Below are 16,495 nucleotides of genomic sequence, written 5' to 3'. Positions count from 1 at the left end.
GGTTAGAGCGTGAGAACAGACCTCAACTGATGATCAAAATTGCCACAGCTTTTTTTAAACTTTGATTGAGGTCTGTTTTGAAGGGGGGTATGATAAATTGTGTTCAATATCAACTTTTAATAACTCGTAACAACAATGTCACATAGCACTGCATCTGCCGTACTCGTTTTTGGCATGAACCCATACTGCTGTTCACAAATGCTCACCTCTACTCTTTGGCTAGTTTCAACTACTCTTTCAAATTGCTCGGCACCATGGCGCTGTTGGATTGGATTTGCCTTTATTAGTCTCACAGTGGAGAAATTTACATTTCACAGCAGCAAAGTGATGAAAGGAATGAAAGTAGAAAAACAACATACATGAGCTGCTGGAAAGGCAGCTTCTCGCCACGCAACAGGCATAATGGAGAAGGTGTTGTCTCATTGCCGATCAAAATAAATCCATACGAAAGATAGCTTTCACTATGTTGCCTTAAGGTCATCGTCTTTGCTTTATTTTCCCCAACACTAATACTAGGGCCTTCATCCGGGTCAGAATCTTGTACACAACCCAATTCGGAGTTTGCAGTTGCCCTTTTTACTCCTAACTCCTTTAACTCCTTGACTGTCACCACGACCTCTCACATGCATCATTAAGTTTCTCGGAGGAACGAGACGATCGGCTACATGTTGCCACATGGACAAATATTTAATTACCCCCCTAGTGTTTACAGCATGGACACTGGACAATGACAATGATTGCAGAAAATGATTAATATGTGTTTTATGTCTGTGTAAGCTCTCAGTCGTACAGGAGTGGTCCATCGATGAAAAGGTTTCTTCAGCCGTCATCTGTACTTCTTTGAAGGTGTCGGACGTTTCGCTTCATCTCCAAGAAGCTGACGAAGCTTCTTGGAGATGAAGCGAAACGTCCGGCATGAAGCAAAATGCTGAAGAACAGCTGAAGAAACCTTTTCATCAATATGTGTTTTCAAATGTGAGCTCTTGAGCTCAATACATTTAGCACCATTTAGCACAACTCATTTGTCTGCAACAGCATGGTTTGAACATTCATTTCATAGGCAATCCCTCAGTTTTGCAGACAAATCATGTAGATTAGACATGTCAAATTCAGGCCCACGGGCCAATTTTGGCCTGCACTACAATTATATTTGGCCCGCGAAATGATTTCAAATATGTATTACATCTGGCCCGCCGCCCCATGTTACAGCACATGTACCGCGAAAGGTGTCTACAATTTGAATTCTCTGTGCAGAGCCAGACTCCAGAAATTGATGCACTTGCATGTAAAAGCGATGCCAAGTATTCAGCTTGTATACTTGTGCATCACCAGAGTAACTGAGCAGTGAAAAAAAACTAAAATGGATAAATATTATTTTATTTACTGGTGGCATCGTCTATTCAAAGTTGAAAGAGATATAGTTTAGGTGTTGGCCTTGATGTGATGTCTGTGATGAAATGATTTAAATTACAATTAGAATGAATAAAGTTAAAGATATAGAAGCCTGATGTTTTTTTCAGTTTTTGTTTTTATTATTTTCTTAAACCTATTCTGATTTCAGTATTTAAGCAAAAATTCAGTTGTAATTTATTAGGATAGTTAATAAAGTACATTAGTTGACTGTATGTTAAAGATAATAAAAACAAACAAATTAATTTTGAAAAAAATGGTCTGGCCCTCGACAATTTTCTTTTTTTAATATTGGCCCTCTTTGAATTTGAGTTTAACAACCACTGGTGTAGATCATGAACCTCGGACACAGGCCCCATCTCACTTTCATTTGAAAAAAAATTAGCCGCCTCCCCGTCGTTCACGCACAGAGAGCCGGCTCGTTGGTGAACACAACACATATCATTCGCTCCTGAAAAGAATCACTATCAACATGAAAGAAGATGGACTGGATTACATCGCAGCCGGAATATTAAAAGGTAATTTCCGTTTAACTTTTGCGATATATTGACACCCGCGTTGCTATATTAGGTAACGCTAAGTTCGACATTCAAATTAGGTTCATGCAAGCTAAAAACGTGTGTTCAGCTAACGTTAGCATTAACAGTTACATCATTATCTATGCAGTGTGTATGCATATCTATCTACACAATAGCACTTTATAGAGAGGTGTATTGGATTTCATTTAGTATTTTCGAGTGCAATAGTACTTTTGTCTAATAGACGTGAATGTTAGTTACGTTTTGACTTTAGGATTTCAGCCCAACGCTAGCCTTAAATCTAAATCTAATATTTACTTGTGTTACATAGTTTGTGAACAGTGTTGCATAATTGAACAATGTTGTGGATTGTTGACAATGAAGCTTTTTTTACGAATTAAATTTCCTGGATAATGTAGGCCTTAGTATCAATGTTGCATGAGCAAATTTAAGTGGCAAATAGTAATTGACACAACGGCCAGTGACACTGCATCTTTTGATGGCTAAATTTGTTGCTTGGGGTTTTTTCTAGCTTCACAAATTACAGAGAGCCAACAAGACCACATCAAACTCCAAGAAATATGCAAGGTCAAGCCCAAGACTGAGGATCCTTGACGCATATTCTTGTTTCAGAGAAGTTGATCATATACAGGTAAAACTCAGAAAATTTGAATCTTGTGAAAACATTCATTCGTTTAAGTGATTCAATTTAAAAGGTGAAATGAATATATTATTTACTCATAACATGATTTGCAAGATATTTTGAGGTTTTATTTGTGAGAATTTTGATTATTATGGCTTATACCAGACATTGGCAAACGACGGCCCGCGGGCCACATACGGCCCGTCAGGATTTTTAATCCGGCCCACCGAACTTGTCCAAATTATAGTAAAAACTGACTCATGACAAAAAGCTAGCGGACACCAGGGCAGACAACTCTGAAAAGTTGCTGGCCTTATATTCCAGGTATCCGCGAAATAGTATGTAAATGCCATATCTTGCATATTCCATGAGGCAAATGTTTGAACTGCTAAGGGCTATTTTCCACGTTAGAAAGACATTTAATAAATTGGGTTGTAGTGTGCTTACTGTGCTGAGGTTCGCACACACTGCATTTAATGCTTTAGTATATCCGGCCCAAACACTGCCTCCATATGCTCCTGGCCTGGCCGGCCCCTCTGTCAAATTTTAGAACCCATTATGGCCCGCCAGTCAATAAGTTTGCCCACCCCTGATCTACAAGGACAGTTTGTGGACTTCTCTCACGCAGTGGTCTCTATGGCCTAGTTTGTGCTCAGAAACTAGCATTAAACAGAAGACAACGAAACAATCGTGTTGCATTTGCTCAAGCCCACAGCTTGCAGAAACGATGGACAGTGGAAAAGTAGCAGAAGGTTGATTTTTCTGATGAATCGTCCATTGAACTGCATCCCAATCGCCGCAAATACTGCAGAAGACCTGTTGGAACCCACATGGACCTGTGGCGTCACCGGTGCGCACCGCGGCTTTGATGTCTTTCAAGCCCTTGGTCTCCTTGAAGTGCGTCTCAGCCTGACACATGTCACACGCTTGAAAATTATATAAAAGTAGCCGTTGCGGGACAGAGAGAATCAGACTCATCTCGGACTCAGACCCAGACAGACACGCAGCTCGCAGAGACCTGCTCAGCATCACACGGAGTTTCACAGCACAACTTGCTCGACTCCACGCCACGATCAAGTTCTGCGTGTCACCTGCCTGGGAGATTGGGAGATCTGACAACAAACCTACTTACAAATAAAGAGAAACATCTTTATTGGCGAGCCAGCCAGGAGGATTTTTTTTCTTCTCCTCCTCAGCCCAATCAACTCTCCTAATGGAAAGAGACCAGATTTCCGCCGTCTCCCTCAAACCCCCCCCCCTTCCACCCCAGGCACGATGACATGGAGCTCTGGAGTTCCAAGTGGTTGACTCCCAATTCGTCAACCGTGCCATCACCCAGGAGACCAGCAAATTCCACTATGTGGTCGCAGCCCTCACTCCGGAGTTGGCTGGTCGTGTGGGCCGAGTCATCTTTGACCCTCCGGCCGAGAATCCTTACGCGGCCCTGAAACAGGAAATCCTGAGGCACACCACCCTCATGAAACACATGAGGTACACAGCCTTGAGGCATGACGTCGAGCTGGGAGACAGCCGGCCCTCCCAGCTCCTGCAATGCCTCGAGACGGTGGCGGGCAACAGCATCAAGGACCAGAGTTTCCTGTCTTCATAGAGAAGCTGTCCCCGATGATCCAAGCAGTCCTGGCAACAACCCACCCGACTCCACCTTGCAGGAGTTGGCCGCCCTCGCCGACAAAGTTGTGGAGGCGTACGCGGGGCAGCCTACCGTTTCTGCCATGCAGCTTCTTCCGACGCCAGGGCCCTCGACTGATGCTCTCCAACTGCTCATCGACGAGATCCGTGCCCCGCGAACCGAAATCCGGGAACGCAGCCACAGTCGAGAACGCCGCCGTAATCACGGACGCGGCCCCATTCGAGAGCGCAGCCCAAGCCGCAACCGACCTGACCAACCCCAGTCGGACGACCCTACCTGCCCCCGACGTTGTTCACCACATTGTTACTGCTGATCCCGCGAAGTTTCAACGCTTTCGCCGCCTTGCCCCGGCGAAACAACGGATTGCCGAAGCCGAATTCAACCACATGCTTCAGCTCGGTATTATCCGTCCATCGGACAGTAGATAGGCATCCCCGCTGCACATGGTCCCCATGGCGAAGGTGGGCGACTGGCGTCCCCGCGGTGACTACCGTGCGCTGAATTTTGTCACAGTTCCTGACCGCTACCCTCTTCCTCACATCCACAACTGCGTGTCCTTCCTCCACGGACAAACAGTGTTCTCCACCGTCGATCTGGTAAGAGCCTACCACCAGATCCCTGTCGCGAAAGTGGATGTGTCGAAGACGGCCGTCACTACCCCATTTGGCTCGTTTGAGTTCCTGCGCATGCCATTTGGCCTCCGGCCTTCTGCTGTGCCTACATCGACGACATCCTCATCGCCAGCGACTCCCAAGAGGAGCACCTGCAGCACCTGGAAATGGTCTTCAAGCGTCTGGACGAGCACGGCCTGGTTGTCAACTCCGACAAGTGTGTTTCTGGGCAACCCAAGATCAAGTTCCTTGGCCACCTAGTCGATGGCAAAGGAGTAGGCCCTCTAGTTGGCAAGGTGCAGGCTATCCGTGACTTTCCCACACCCGAGACGGTAACCCAATTACAACGATTCCTCGGGATGGTAAACTTCTACCGCCGCTTCATCCCGAACTGTGCCGAGGCTGCCCTGCCACTAAACTCGCTGACTGGCAACAAGAAGAAGAACATTGCTGTCGACCTCTCCGAGCAATTAAAGGCTTTTCAACGGCTGAAGGATCTCGTTTCCTATGCAACACTCCTAGCTCACCCAAGCCCCGATGGTCAGTTGTCTCTCATGGTTGACGCCTCCACGGTTGCAATCGGTGCGGTTCTCCACGACGGCTTTAATGGTGACTCTCGACCCATCGCCTTCTTGTCCAAGGCCCTCCAGCCGGCCGAACGCCGGTACTCCACCTTTGGCCGGGAACTTCTTGGCGTCTACCTTAGCGTGAAGCACTTCCGGCACTTCATCGAGGGTGGCCGTGTCATCATCTTTACCGACCACAAGCCACTCCTCTCCGCCATCCCCTCGGCATCGACGAAGTACCTGGAGCGAGAAGTTTGGCACTTGGACTACCTCTCGCAATTTGACCTTGAGTTTCGCCACGTCCAGGGGGCTCAAAACGAGGTCGCAGACGCCCTTTCTTGGGGTGAGATCAACGAGATCCAGTTCCCAGACGGTCTTGACTACGACGAGATGGCAGCAGCCCAGGTACGAGAAGGTCTGACCGACCATGCCAACGACCCCAACATCATCGCTGTCCCTCTCCCTAACTCTGGCTGCACGATCCTGTACGTCCAGTCCGACGGCGTCCCTCGACCACTGGTTCCAGACTCCTTCCGGCGAAAGGTGTTCAACTCTCTGCACAGTCTCTCTCATCCTGGAATTTGTGGTACGACCAAGTTGCTGGCGAAAAGGTTTTCCTGGAAAGGACTGCAGAGGGATGCGCGAGACTGGGTGCGCGGCTGTCTACGATGCCAACGCTCAAAGGACCAGCGCCATACGAAGTCACCCGTGGGAATTTTTGACACGCCGAACGGCCGGTTCAGTCAAGTCCACATAGATCTTGTCGGACTCCTTCCCCCCTCCCGTGGCTTCCGGTACTTGTTGACTTGCATTGACCGTTTCACCCGATGGTGCGAAGCCCTTCCCTTGTCCGACTGCGGGTTCGAAGCTGTTGTCGGTGCCTTCCTCCAACACTGGGTCGCCCGCTTTGGATCACTGAAGTCCATCACCACCGATCGTGGAGCCCAGTTCGAGTCTGCACTATTTGGCAAGCTGTGCAAGTTTCTGGGATATGAAAGACACCGGACGACGGCCTACCACCCAGCTGCGAACGGCATGGTTGAGCGCTTCCATCACCAACTGAAGGCCTCCCTGATGTCTTCCGACAATGCCGAACACTGGGTGGATAACCTGCCTCCAGTGTTGCTGGGCATCCGCTCCACGCTAAAACCCGACATCAACTCGACTCCAGCGGAGCTGGTATATGGCGCCAGTTTACAACTGCCTGGTGAGCTGCTCAACCTGACCGACGCAACGACTATCGACGTCAATGATCTGCTCACCCGCCTCCGGCAGTTTGCGCTGGCTCTGCGGCCCTGGCCGCCGCGAACATCGTACCGACCGACGCAGGTGGATCCCGCACTCCAGACATGTACGCATGTCTTCATGCGGTGTGATCGGGTGCGCAAGCCCCTCCAGCCCCCTTACGTTGGCCCGTATTCCGTCCTCTCCCGTGGTGAGAAGACGTTCTGGATTCAAATCAACGGCCGCGAGGATACAGTCTCCATCGACTGACTCAAATGTCAATGCCCCCCATGTCTGGTGATCGACCTTCTTCGTACCTGGCCTTTCCGTGTGGCCGAACGACCCGGAGCTGCAGACGTGTGCACCTCCCAGAACGGCTCACCTCCTAACGGCTCTTCTGAGCGCATCCGGCTCGTTTTTTCCTGCGGAACATCTTCATAGAGAAGCTGCCCCCGATGATCCAAGCAGTCCTGGCAACAACACCACCTGACTCCACCTTGCAGGAGTTGGTCGCCCTCGCCGACAAAGTTGCAGAGGCGTACGCGCGGCAGCCTACCGTTTCTGCCATGCAGCTTCCTCCGACGCCAGGGCCCTCGACTGATGCTCTCCAACTGCTCATCGACGAGATGCGTGCCCTGCGAACCGAAATCCGGGAATACAGCCACAGTCGAGAACGCTGCCGTAATCACCATTCGAGAGTGCAGCCCAAGCCGCAACCGACCTAACCAACACCAGTCGGACGACCCTACCTGCCCCCGTCATTGTTCACCACATGGTGACCGCTGGTCCCGCGAAGTTTCAACGCTTTCGCCGCCTTGCCCCAGTGAAACAACGGATTGCTGAAGCCGAATTCAACCACATGCTTCAGCTCGGTATTATCCGTCCATCGGACAGTAAATGGGCCTCCCTGCTGCACATGGTCCCCATGGCGAAGGTGGGCGACTGGCGTCCCCGCGGTGACTACCGTGCGCTGAATTTTGTCACAGTTCCTGACCGCTACCCTCTTCCTCACATCCACGACTGCGTGTCCTTCCTCCACGGACAAACAGTGTTCTCCACCGTCGATCTGGTAAGAGCCTACCACCACATCCCTGTCGCGAAAGAGGATGTGTCGAAGACGGCCGTCACCACCCCATTTGGCTCGTTGGAGTTCTTGCGCATGCCATTCGGCCTCCGGAACGCCTCTCAGACTTTTCAATGCTTCATCGACTCTGTCCTCCGCGGTCTTGACTTCTGCTGTGCCTACATCGACGACATCCTCATCGCCAGCGACTCCCAAGAGGAGCACCTGCAGCACCTGAAAACGGTCTTCAAGCGTCTGGACGAGCACGGCCTGGTCGTCACCTCCGACAAGTGCGTTTCTGGGCAACCCAAGATCAAGTTCCTCGGCCACCTAGTCGATGGCAAAGGAGTACGTCCTCTACCTGGCAAGGTGCAGGCTATCCGTGACTTTCCCACACCCGAGACGGTAACCCAATTACAACAATTCCTCGGGATGGTAAATTTCTACCGCCGCTTCATCCCGAACTGTGCCGAGGCTGCCCTGCCACTAAACTCGCTGACTGGCAACAAGAAGAACATTCTCAGACCCAGACACATGCAGCTCGCAGACACCTGCTCAGCATCGCACAGAGTTTGACAGCACGACTTGCTCGACTCCACACCATGATCAATCTCTGCATGTCACCTGCCTGGGAGATCTCACAACGAACCTACTTACAAATAAAGAGAAACATCAAACTCTTTAGATCCAAGATTCACCTAGAAAACAGTCGTTTGGTGGAGGAAAAATCATGGTTTGGGGTTACATCCAGTATGGGGGTGTGCATGAAGAATCAAGAAATTCTTGCTGCTCGTTACATTCCAAACTGCAAGAGAGGGCAAATTCTGCAACAGTGCTCCTTCTCATCCACATCAAAGTTCCTGAAAGCGAAGGTCAAGGTGCTCCAGGATTGGCCAGCCCAGTCACCAGACATGAATGTTATTGAACATGTCTGGGGTAAGATGAAGAAGAAAGCTTGGAAGATGAAACCGAAGAATCTTGATGAACTCTGGGAGTCCTGCAAGACTGTTTTGTTTGCCATTCCAGATGACTTCATCAATAAATTAATTGAGTCCTTGCCGAGACGTATGTATGCAGTCCTCCAAGCTCACAAGAGCCATACACAATATGAATTCTTTTTCTAATGCATCAAGACTTTATGTTCTGACGTTATTGTAGCATATTTGTGTATTCAAAATGAAATATATGTATAATTTCTACATTATTTTTGTATGCGACAAGACTTTTGTCCAAGCAAAATCTGACCTTTCTGTCCAAAACTTTATTTTGATATAATGTGCATTGCCTTTCATATAAGCCATTTGTGATTCCAATTGATGAACTCCAAGTCAAGTTCTTATTTGTTGTTCCTACAACTTGGATAAGCAGCAAGACTTTTGTCAGGCACTCTAGCTTATGAAAACTGCTAAATCAATTTAAAACCACCACAAAAGACATTCATTGTGAATAAATATATCAGTATTTATTTGAGTGCAGTCGGGTTATATATACTGTACTGTCATAAGAAAGTCGTAATGTCTTGATAAAAAAATGCAGTTCATCCAGTAATGGTCTGTATTGCTGTTTGGCACAAATCATGCTTATGTAGGACTAACATGATATAGTTCAAATAGTTTTTCTTCTCCTCCCCCAACATCTGAATATGCTGTTTTTGCCAGGGTTGTTACCATCAGCTGTTGCACCTTTGCAGAAGCTGGGAAATGCAGGTGAGGCCCTCTTGCATATCTTGAAGGTAAGTCTTTATTTCATTTTGAATGGCTCGACAAGTACCACACACACATGCTGCTTGAAACGTGCAAATTATTCTTTTAACAGCCAAAATATATTATTGTGTGTTCTGGGAGAGGTGGTTAACCACTTTACTTATTACGTATTATTACGTCTGTGTAAGCTCTGTCGTACAGGAGTGGTCCATCGATGAGAAGGTTTCTTCAGCCGTCATCTGTACAATTTTGAAACGTATTATTACGTATTGTGCTATTTATCATGTTAATCTCATCACAACTTTCTCGCTTATATATATTTTTTTTAACCCGCAGAAGACCCAACTGAACATGTCAGCAAATGCTCCCTCAACTCTGGCCCCAATCTTGTTGACCAAGAGAACTACATGATCATCATTGGGACCGCCAAAGGGTGTAAATATGCTTACAGCTGTCACTTCATTCATTCATCATCCATCGACCCACACGCCCCACACATCCATTTATTTATTTATTTATTTATTTATTTATTTATTTAGTTATTTATTTATTTATTTATTTATTTAACTTATTGCTTTAAGGTCCATCCGCACTCGCACCCAGGGACAACTTTTGAAATAGAATATCACTTTACTATTTCTGTTTAATGTGCTAATTTGAATACAAACAAGAAGTTACTTACCAATGACTCAGTCCTTGTGCTTCTTTCACGATGTATGTATTTACTTTTACTCAAGTGCCCCTTTTTTCTGTGATGTTTTTTAAAAGTAACAAGACAGTTGAGTACACATTTATTCTGCCACCTCTGTCCTTGTATGTATTTTGCAAAAGATGAGACTGATGCCCTAAATATAAGAGTAAATAATAGTTCCATCACTCATACATCAGAATATAAAACCCAGTAAAATACTCACATAGGTCTTACCTTACTGTTAGAAATGTACACTTCTAATTACAAATGTGGAGTTATAAAATGACAACATAAACTTTGCTCAGTATGTCATTCATGGAATGAACATGAAGCAAATGTAAATTTCTCCACTCTATCTAATTTTTTAAACCTGTTCATTCAATGTATTTTTTTCAGTGGTTTGACTTAAGGTATAATTTTGGATGGGTCTGAGGCCATATTCCAATGTTGGGTTCACAAAACGACTTCTATTTCAGAACATTATGTTTTGTTAAAAAATTAATTAAACTTAGACAAATATTACATGTAATGAAAATGAATCAGTTTTACTTTCTAATAACCCCATGAGACTGTTTTCTCCAGTTTGAATTTTGCTGGAACATAAATATCTAAAAATCCAAAAGATGGCGGTAGAGAGTCCAAAGTGTGTGTATCCAAGTGAAATAAAAATACACACACAAAATGAATGTTGATGCGTTTGTGAGGACCTCCCTGAAAATAATCATAAAAATATATTTAAGTTATGAGCACCTTTCAAAACTCTCAAGGACACTTTACAGTCACAGGCTAAGTTATTCTGACGGTGAGCAGCTTTGAGAGATGCATATTAGACCTTCTAGAAGCCTTTTCAATGAAAAACTTGTGAGGACCGACCTAACGGTCCTCACAAGTCAAAAATGTCCTCACTACGTATGGTATAAAATCATTGTGGACCTCACAAGTATAGCCGTACAAACACACACACACACACACACACACACTCGCTGACAGTAGTCTGCATTCTAATGCTCTTGTTTCTATTTATAATTGTTATTTTATTTATTATTGAATCTGTTTTTCTTTCTATGCTTGTCTGTGACTGTAAAGTGTCCTTAAGAGCTTTGAAAGGTGCTTAAAATAAAATGTATTATTATTATTATTATTATTATTATTAATGCTCAGTACTTTTTTTACAAAATTATAACTCTGTGTTTATGCCGATTAAACCCTTTGTAAAACGGTCTGGCATGATATGGATTTAGTTATTCACCATAAATTGGGCTGTGTTTATTTCTTTTGTTCTTTAGTGTTAATCAAGTTTCGATGTGATGTGTCATGCGCAAGTATACTTCTGACGATTTTACTGGCAGATTTGGATTTTATTTTTGTTTGATTTTTTTTTTTTAAAGGGGAGTTGTCGTGTAATAAGAGTTAGAATGATATGGAAAATAATTGAGAGCTTTCCGATGACTATGTGATGATCATTTTATGTTACTTCCGCATTGAGTGAACGCTGGCGCGTGTGGCTGCCGCTGCTCACACGCAGGAAAAAATATCCTGTGACTGTAAAGTGTCCTTGAGAGTTTTGAAAGGCGTTTATAAATTGGATTGGATTTGCCTTTATTAGTCTCACAGTGGAGAAATTTATATTTCACAGCAGCAAAGTGATGAAAGGAATGAAAGTAGTATACATGATATAGTATACATGAGCTGCTGGAAAGGCAGCCACTCTCGCTGCGCCGTCTTGAAGTCAAAAGAACAAAAAAAAACTAAACAAATAATAAATAAAATGAAATTTATTATTATTATTATTATTATTATTATTATTATTATTATTATTATTATTATTATTATTATCATCAACAGTTCGTCTGTGTAAAGCGAGCTTTTAGCCCACTGAAACAGCGAACAGACGTCACCAGATGGCGGCGTTGCATCGTTTTGGTCTGAGCTCAGCTGGTTATATTGATTATGACAATGGGGAAATTTAACAATAAATACACGACTAACATTCCAATCGACCCATGTGGTAAATCGGCTTCCCTCATGGCAAGTTTTTAGGTGACTGTCCGTTAAAAAGTATTTTTTTGCCGTCCAAAGGTCTTCCCAGTGGTGTTTTGTTGTGTATCTTACTAATGTTTTTCTTTTGTGTCCTTGTATGTCAATACACTGTGTATGTCTTTGTCTTGGCTTTTATTTTGATGGCTAAAGTTAGGTTGTGTTGCAAAAGGGAATCTATTTTCAACTGTATAAAGAAGGGTTGAAAAAAGGGGCAGTAAAATGCCAGTTAATTGGCTTGTAACGTCTCAACTTTGCCACATTCAATATGGCGACGACATTCACGTCTATTCCTATGATATCGAATGTCTCTGCTTCGGAACGTTGCCATTTTTCTTGAACGCAGTCGGGCGATGCATGATGGGTATACGAGCCAAGTGCCACCATCAATCACACGTCAATCACGATTCTAGCTCGCCACCTCGTATCTTTCACAGCTAATGTTTTTTCCCCCTAAATATGTCATTGGCTTCCCTTTCAGTCACAATGGCTGCTGTGGGGGGGCTGCGTGGGGGGGGGTTGCACATAGATCATTTATGACAGCACCTTGTTTATTTTCCCTTTCCGCATCAGCTCTTCAAGGTCGGTGCGGGAGGAAGTGTGTGATGAGGTGCTCCTCCTTACCGTGGCGGCATTTCAGACAATTTACGAGGGGTTCTTTAAGAGGCGGGGCCTCGCAGATACAGCAAACTTCTTCCACGCCGGCTGCAACTAGACAAGAAGGAGGAGGATAGAGGTGGGGGTGGGGGGGGGGTAAGAGGGGCAGCATTTAATCAACGGCTAATTTCTTATCAAAATATTTGACGGGCAGCAACTGGTTAGCACGTCGGCCTCACAGAGGAGAGGTTCTGGGTTCGATTCCAGCTCCGGCCTTCCTATATGGAGTTTGTATATTCTCCACATGTTTATGTAAGTTTTCTCTGGGTACTGTAGTTTCCTCCCACATTACAAAAACATCCAGCCGCCCCCAGTTTGAGCTCATATAACTCCAGACCCATATAATTTAGCAATTAACCTTATTTTTGGGATGAAAGAAGAGAGTGTAAGGTTTCTTATGCTGCATTGAATAGTTATGTAATCCTAAAATTCATTATTCTGTATGTCCCGCAATTTGAGTGACAATGACAAAAACCCTGGCACTGGAGTGGATATATTTTTGCACATCGTCTGGCAGTGAATTACTTAACAACATGCAATAACAAAGACTGCATTTGTAATGCAGATCAATTCTGATGTTTTATTTATTAGTTTTACTCTGTGTGTCATGTACCTCAATTAACATCAGCAGGACAAATGACATTTTTTTGCATATAAACGGGATATTTATCCAATGAGTCAAGATGCTTTAATGGAACCTATGTGCCATCAAAAGTCACAACTGTTGGACAAAAGCGAGATGGCTCACGAAGGATGCATGGATGGATGGATGGATGGATGGATGGATGGATGGATGGATGGATGGATTAATCTGCTTCATTCCTACACCGGAAGAGCTATCCACTTCCACAAAATACATTCCCACATACAGACGCTCCCCAACTTACAAACGAGATACGTTCCGAACGGTCGTTCGTAAGGTGAATTCGTTCGTAAGGTGAATTTGTCCGTAAGTTGCTTCAGTGATATATTTGGTATGTTTAAAGGACAACCGACATCACTTTTTTGTTTCCTTACTGACATCAGAAAAACATTTTGTAGCATCTAAAATACCCAAAACACGCAGTATGATATTTTTAGTCAAATGCAAAACACCAATAAAAATGACTTAAAGTGTCCAAAATCTGCAAAAAAAATTGAGCTACGAATTGGGCATTTTCAGAAAGTCCCGCCCCCAGTTCGTGATGTCACGCCAAGACGTCTTGCATTGCTGGAGAATCAAAACAATGGCTTCAGATTCGGAGAATATGCTTTCTTGTTACACATCCAGTTATGAATATGATTCAAATAGTTCTGAAGAGGAAAGCATACATGTTTGCAATTGATTAAAGAATTTCTTCCGTGCCATTTTGAGGCAACATTGGGGCAACAATGGATCACCAGAAAAGAGGCACAAAATGGCGACCTCCAGTGGCCACCTCCGCTTCCACAGGCTGATAAATTCCTGATATGGAGCTTGGACTCCCTCTTCTGGCGGCTTTTGGGTGCAACACGGTTCTCAGACCAAACATGTACAGCAAAGTACATTGACGCTACAATGCGTCTTTTTTACGGCCAGGGGGTGGTCCTTTCATGACGTCACGTACAGACTCATCACCAACTCAAATACAAGACTTACTGAATATTCAGAGCGAGTCTTAAAACGTAAAATATAGCTATATGCGGTGGAATCTTATTAAAATGCGCTCAGTAGAAGTCATTTGAAGCCATTTTACAAATTATCGACACAACTTGTCCGGAGATGTCGGTTATCCTTTAAGACTTATATATGTATGTTTAAAGGACAACTGACACCATTTTTTTTGTTTCCTAACTGACATCAGAAAAACCTTTTATAGCATCTAAAATGCCCAAAAAATTCAGGCTGATATTTTTAGTCAAATGCAAAACACCAATAAAAATGAGTTAAAGTTTACAAATTATGGACACAACTTGTCCGGGGGCATCGGTTGTCCTTTAAGGTTTATATAAGTATGTTTAAGGCTTGTATAAGTAACCTGTATTGGTTTGTACTAAAAAAAATAAACATTTCATAAAAGATCAGCCCGATAAAGAAATGTCCATGTACAACTGGAGAGAATACTACATATGTTACTCCAAAAATGTCTGTATCTACAATTGTACGTAACTTGAATGTTCGTAAGTAGGGAAGCGTCTGTATTAAATTTTACACCCAAAAAAAATCCCCTTTAAGAAACGAAAAGCTGAGACCAAAAAAAATAATAATTCAGAAAAGAGTTTCCCTTACAAGAGTGGATGTCTTTTCTGAGGACCCAAAACTCGGAGTTGTCTTCGAATCTGAGCAGGCAGCATTGCTTGACGCCATCTACCTGAGGTCGGTTGGTTGAGGGAGGGATTTAGGACAGTGATTGACACAAAGCTACAGCCTTCAAATCTGGAGGGGGGGGGGGGTGTAAAGAAGGAGAAAAAAAAACACTTACCCGCTTGACGTTGCCCAGGTAGAGGAGCCCGTCGCTCCATCTGGCCAGCACATCGTCCCCTTCGCTCACTCCCCCCATCTTTAGTACACACACACGCACACACGCGAAGAAGGGGGGAGGAGAAATGTGCAAAACGGAAAATAGGATTTACGAGCTCAACACTTGGATGACGAGAGGATATGGCCGGGAGGAAGACGAGGAAGAGGAAAAGGAAGACGAGGTGTTTACCCCCCCACCCCTAATTCCCCTCCCTCCGTTTCGCTTTCCTTTCTCCTGGCTGCTTACGTCGTCAGTAGGGGTTAAACGCCTCCGTTCTCCCCTTCGCCGTTTTTATGTCTTTATTTATTTTTCTTTGCTGGCTTGACGTGAACAACAAGACAAGATGAGCACCCGAGCAGGCAAAACGTGCGAGACATTAAGTCAAAGCAACCGCATGACGTCCAGTGTACTTTGTCCAGCAGCAACAAAAAAAAAAAAAACTTGCCTACCTTTTGTAAAGTCCAACTCCTTACGTCCGATTTTCTTGCCTGTCCTTTCCTTTCCTTCCCGTCGGGGGGTCACGCCGTTACTCGGCCATGCAGTGAGTGCATCATCTTCATCATCATCATCATCACCTTCTTCTTCTTCTTCACCGCTGGCTGCCTGTGCATGTGCAAGTGTCAGTCAGGAGGGAGAGCGAGCAAGAAGCCAGCACGCCTTTCTCTCTTTGCTCTTTTCGTTGTTTTTTTTTTTTCTCGTTTTTTTTTTCTTTCACCTGAACGCTACCTAACTGTTTTTTTTTTAAATTCTGATCGACCGCCAGCGTATATCAAACCGCCAGAGACGCCATCTTCATCCTACTCCCTCGCTCTCTGTCTCTCTTTGAGCGATTTGTTTGTGACGCAGACATAAAACACGGAGATAGAGAAGGAGGCAGATACAGATAGAGTAGCGGAGGTTGCTGGATGACGGATGGATGGACCCCTAAATTAAGGGGGGGTGATGATTATGATGATGGGGGGTGGCACGCGGCCAGCGTGCCACCCCCTAAATGACCAATTTAGCGGCCAATTAGGGAGCCTTGAAACACCTCGTTAATTGCTGAGGCGAGGCTGGAAATTTTGTCTGCGGGGCTGCCCCCCCCCTCCCGGCCAGTGACGCCATCAGTATTTGTCTCCTATGGGTAGTACACTTGAACTACATGGGGCGGGGGTGGGGGCGATGGGGTGATGTGCTGTCTTCACACTTGAGTCCACCTCACGTTGTTTTAATGGCAGCGGTTGTCAAACCTTTTCCATTGA

At 44.9% G+C, this 16,495-nt stretch overlaps 1 protein-coding gene across 3 annotated transcripts in view; it reads right to left on the bottom strand.

Annotated features, from left to right (window-relative positions):
- Nucleotides 1-16,178, bottom strand: part of phf1 (PHD finger protein 1) — a 43,914-nt gene extending 27,736 nt beyond the window's left edge. For all 3 annotated transcript variants that reach the window (XM_088997699.1, XM_088997701.1, XM_088997702.1), the window contains exons 1-4: nucleotides 15,704-16,178; nucleotides 15,216-15,293; nucleotides 15,023-15,104; nucleotides 12,742-12,828 (exon numbers count right to left, since the gene is read on the bottom strand). In XM_088997699.1, coding sequence (XP_088853825.1) covers nucleotides 12,742-12,828; nucleotides 15,023-15,104; nucleotides 15,216-15,293 — 247 coding nt within the window. In that variant the 5' untranslated portion in view covers nucleotides 15,704-16,178. The remainder of the gene's footprint in view (nucleotides 1-12,741; nucleotides 12,829-15,022; nucleotides 15,105-15,215; nucleotides 15,294-15,703) is intronic.
- Nucleotides 16,179-16,495: the final 317 nt, after the last annotated feature.

This window comes from Hippocampus bargibanti, linkage group LG06 (assembly GCF_051943395.1).
Source record: "Hippocampus bargibanti isolate YZ-2025 linkage group LG06, ASM5194339v1, whole genome shotgun sequence".
In the NCBI taxonomy this organism is placed as follows: Eukaryota; Metazoa; Chordata; class Actinopteri; order Syngnathiformes; family Syngnathidae; genus Hippocampus; species Hippocampus bargibanti.
The sequence above is the reverse complement of the archived record's forward strand: the minus strand, read 5'-3'. Positions and strand labels throughout refer to the sequence as shown.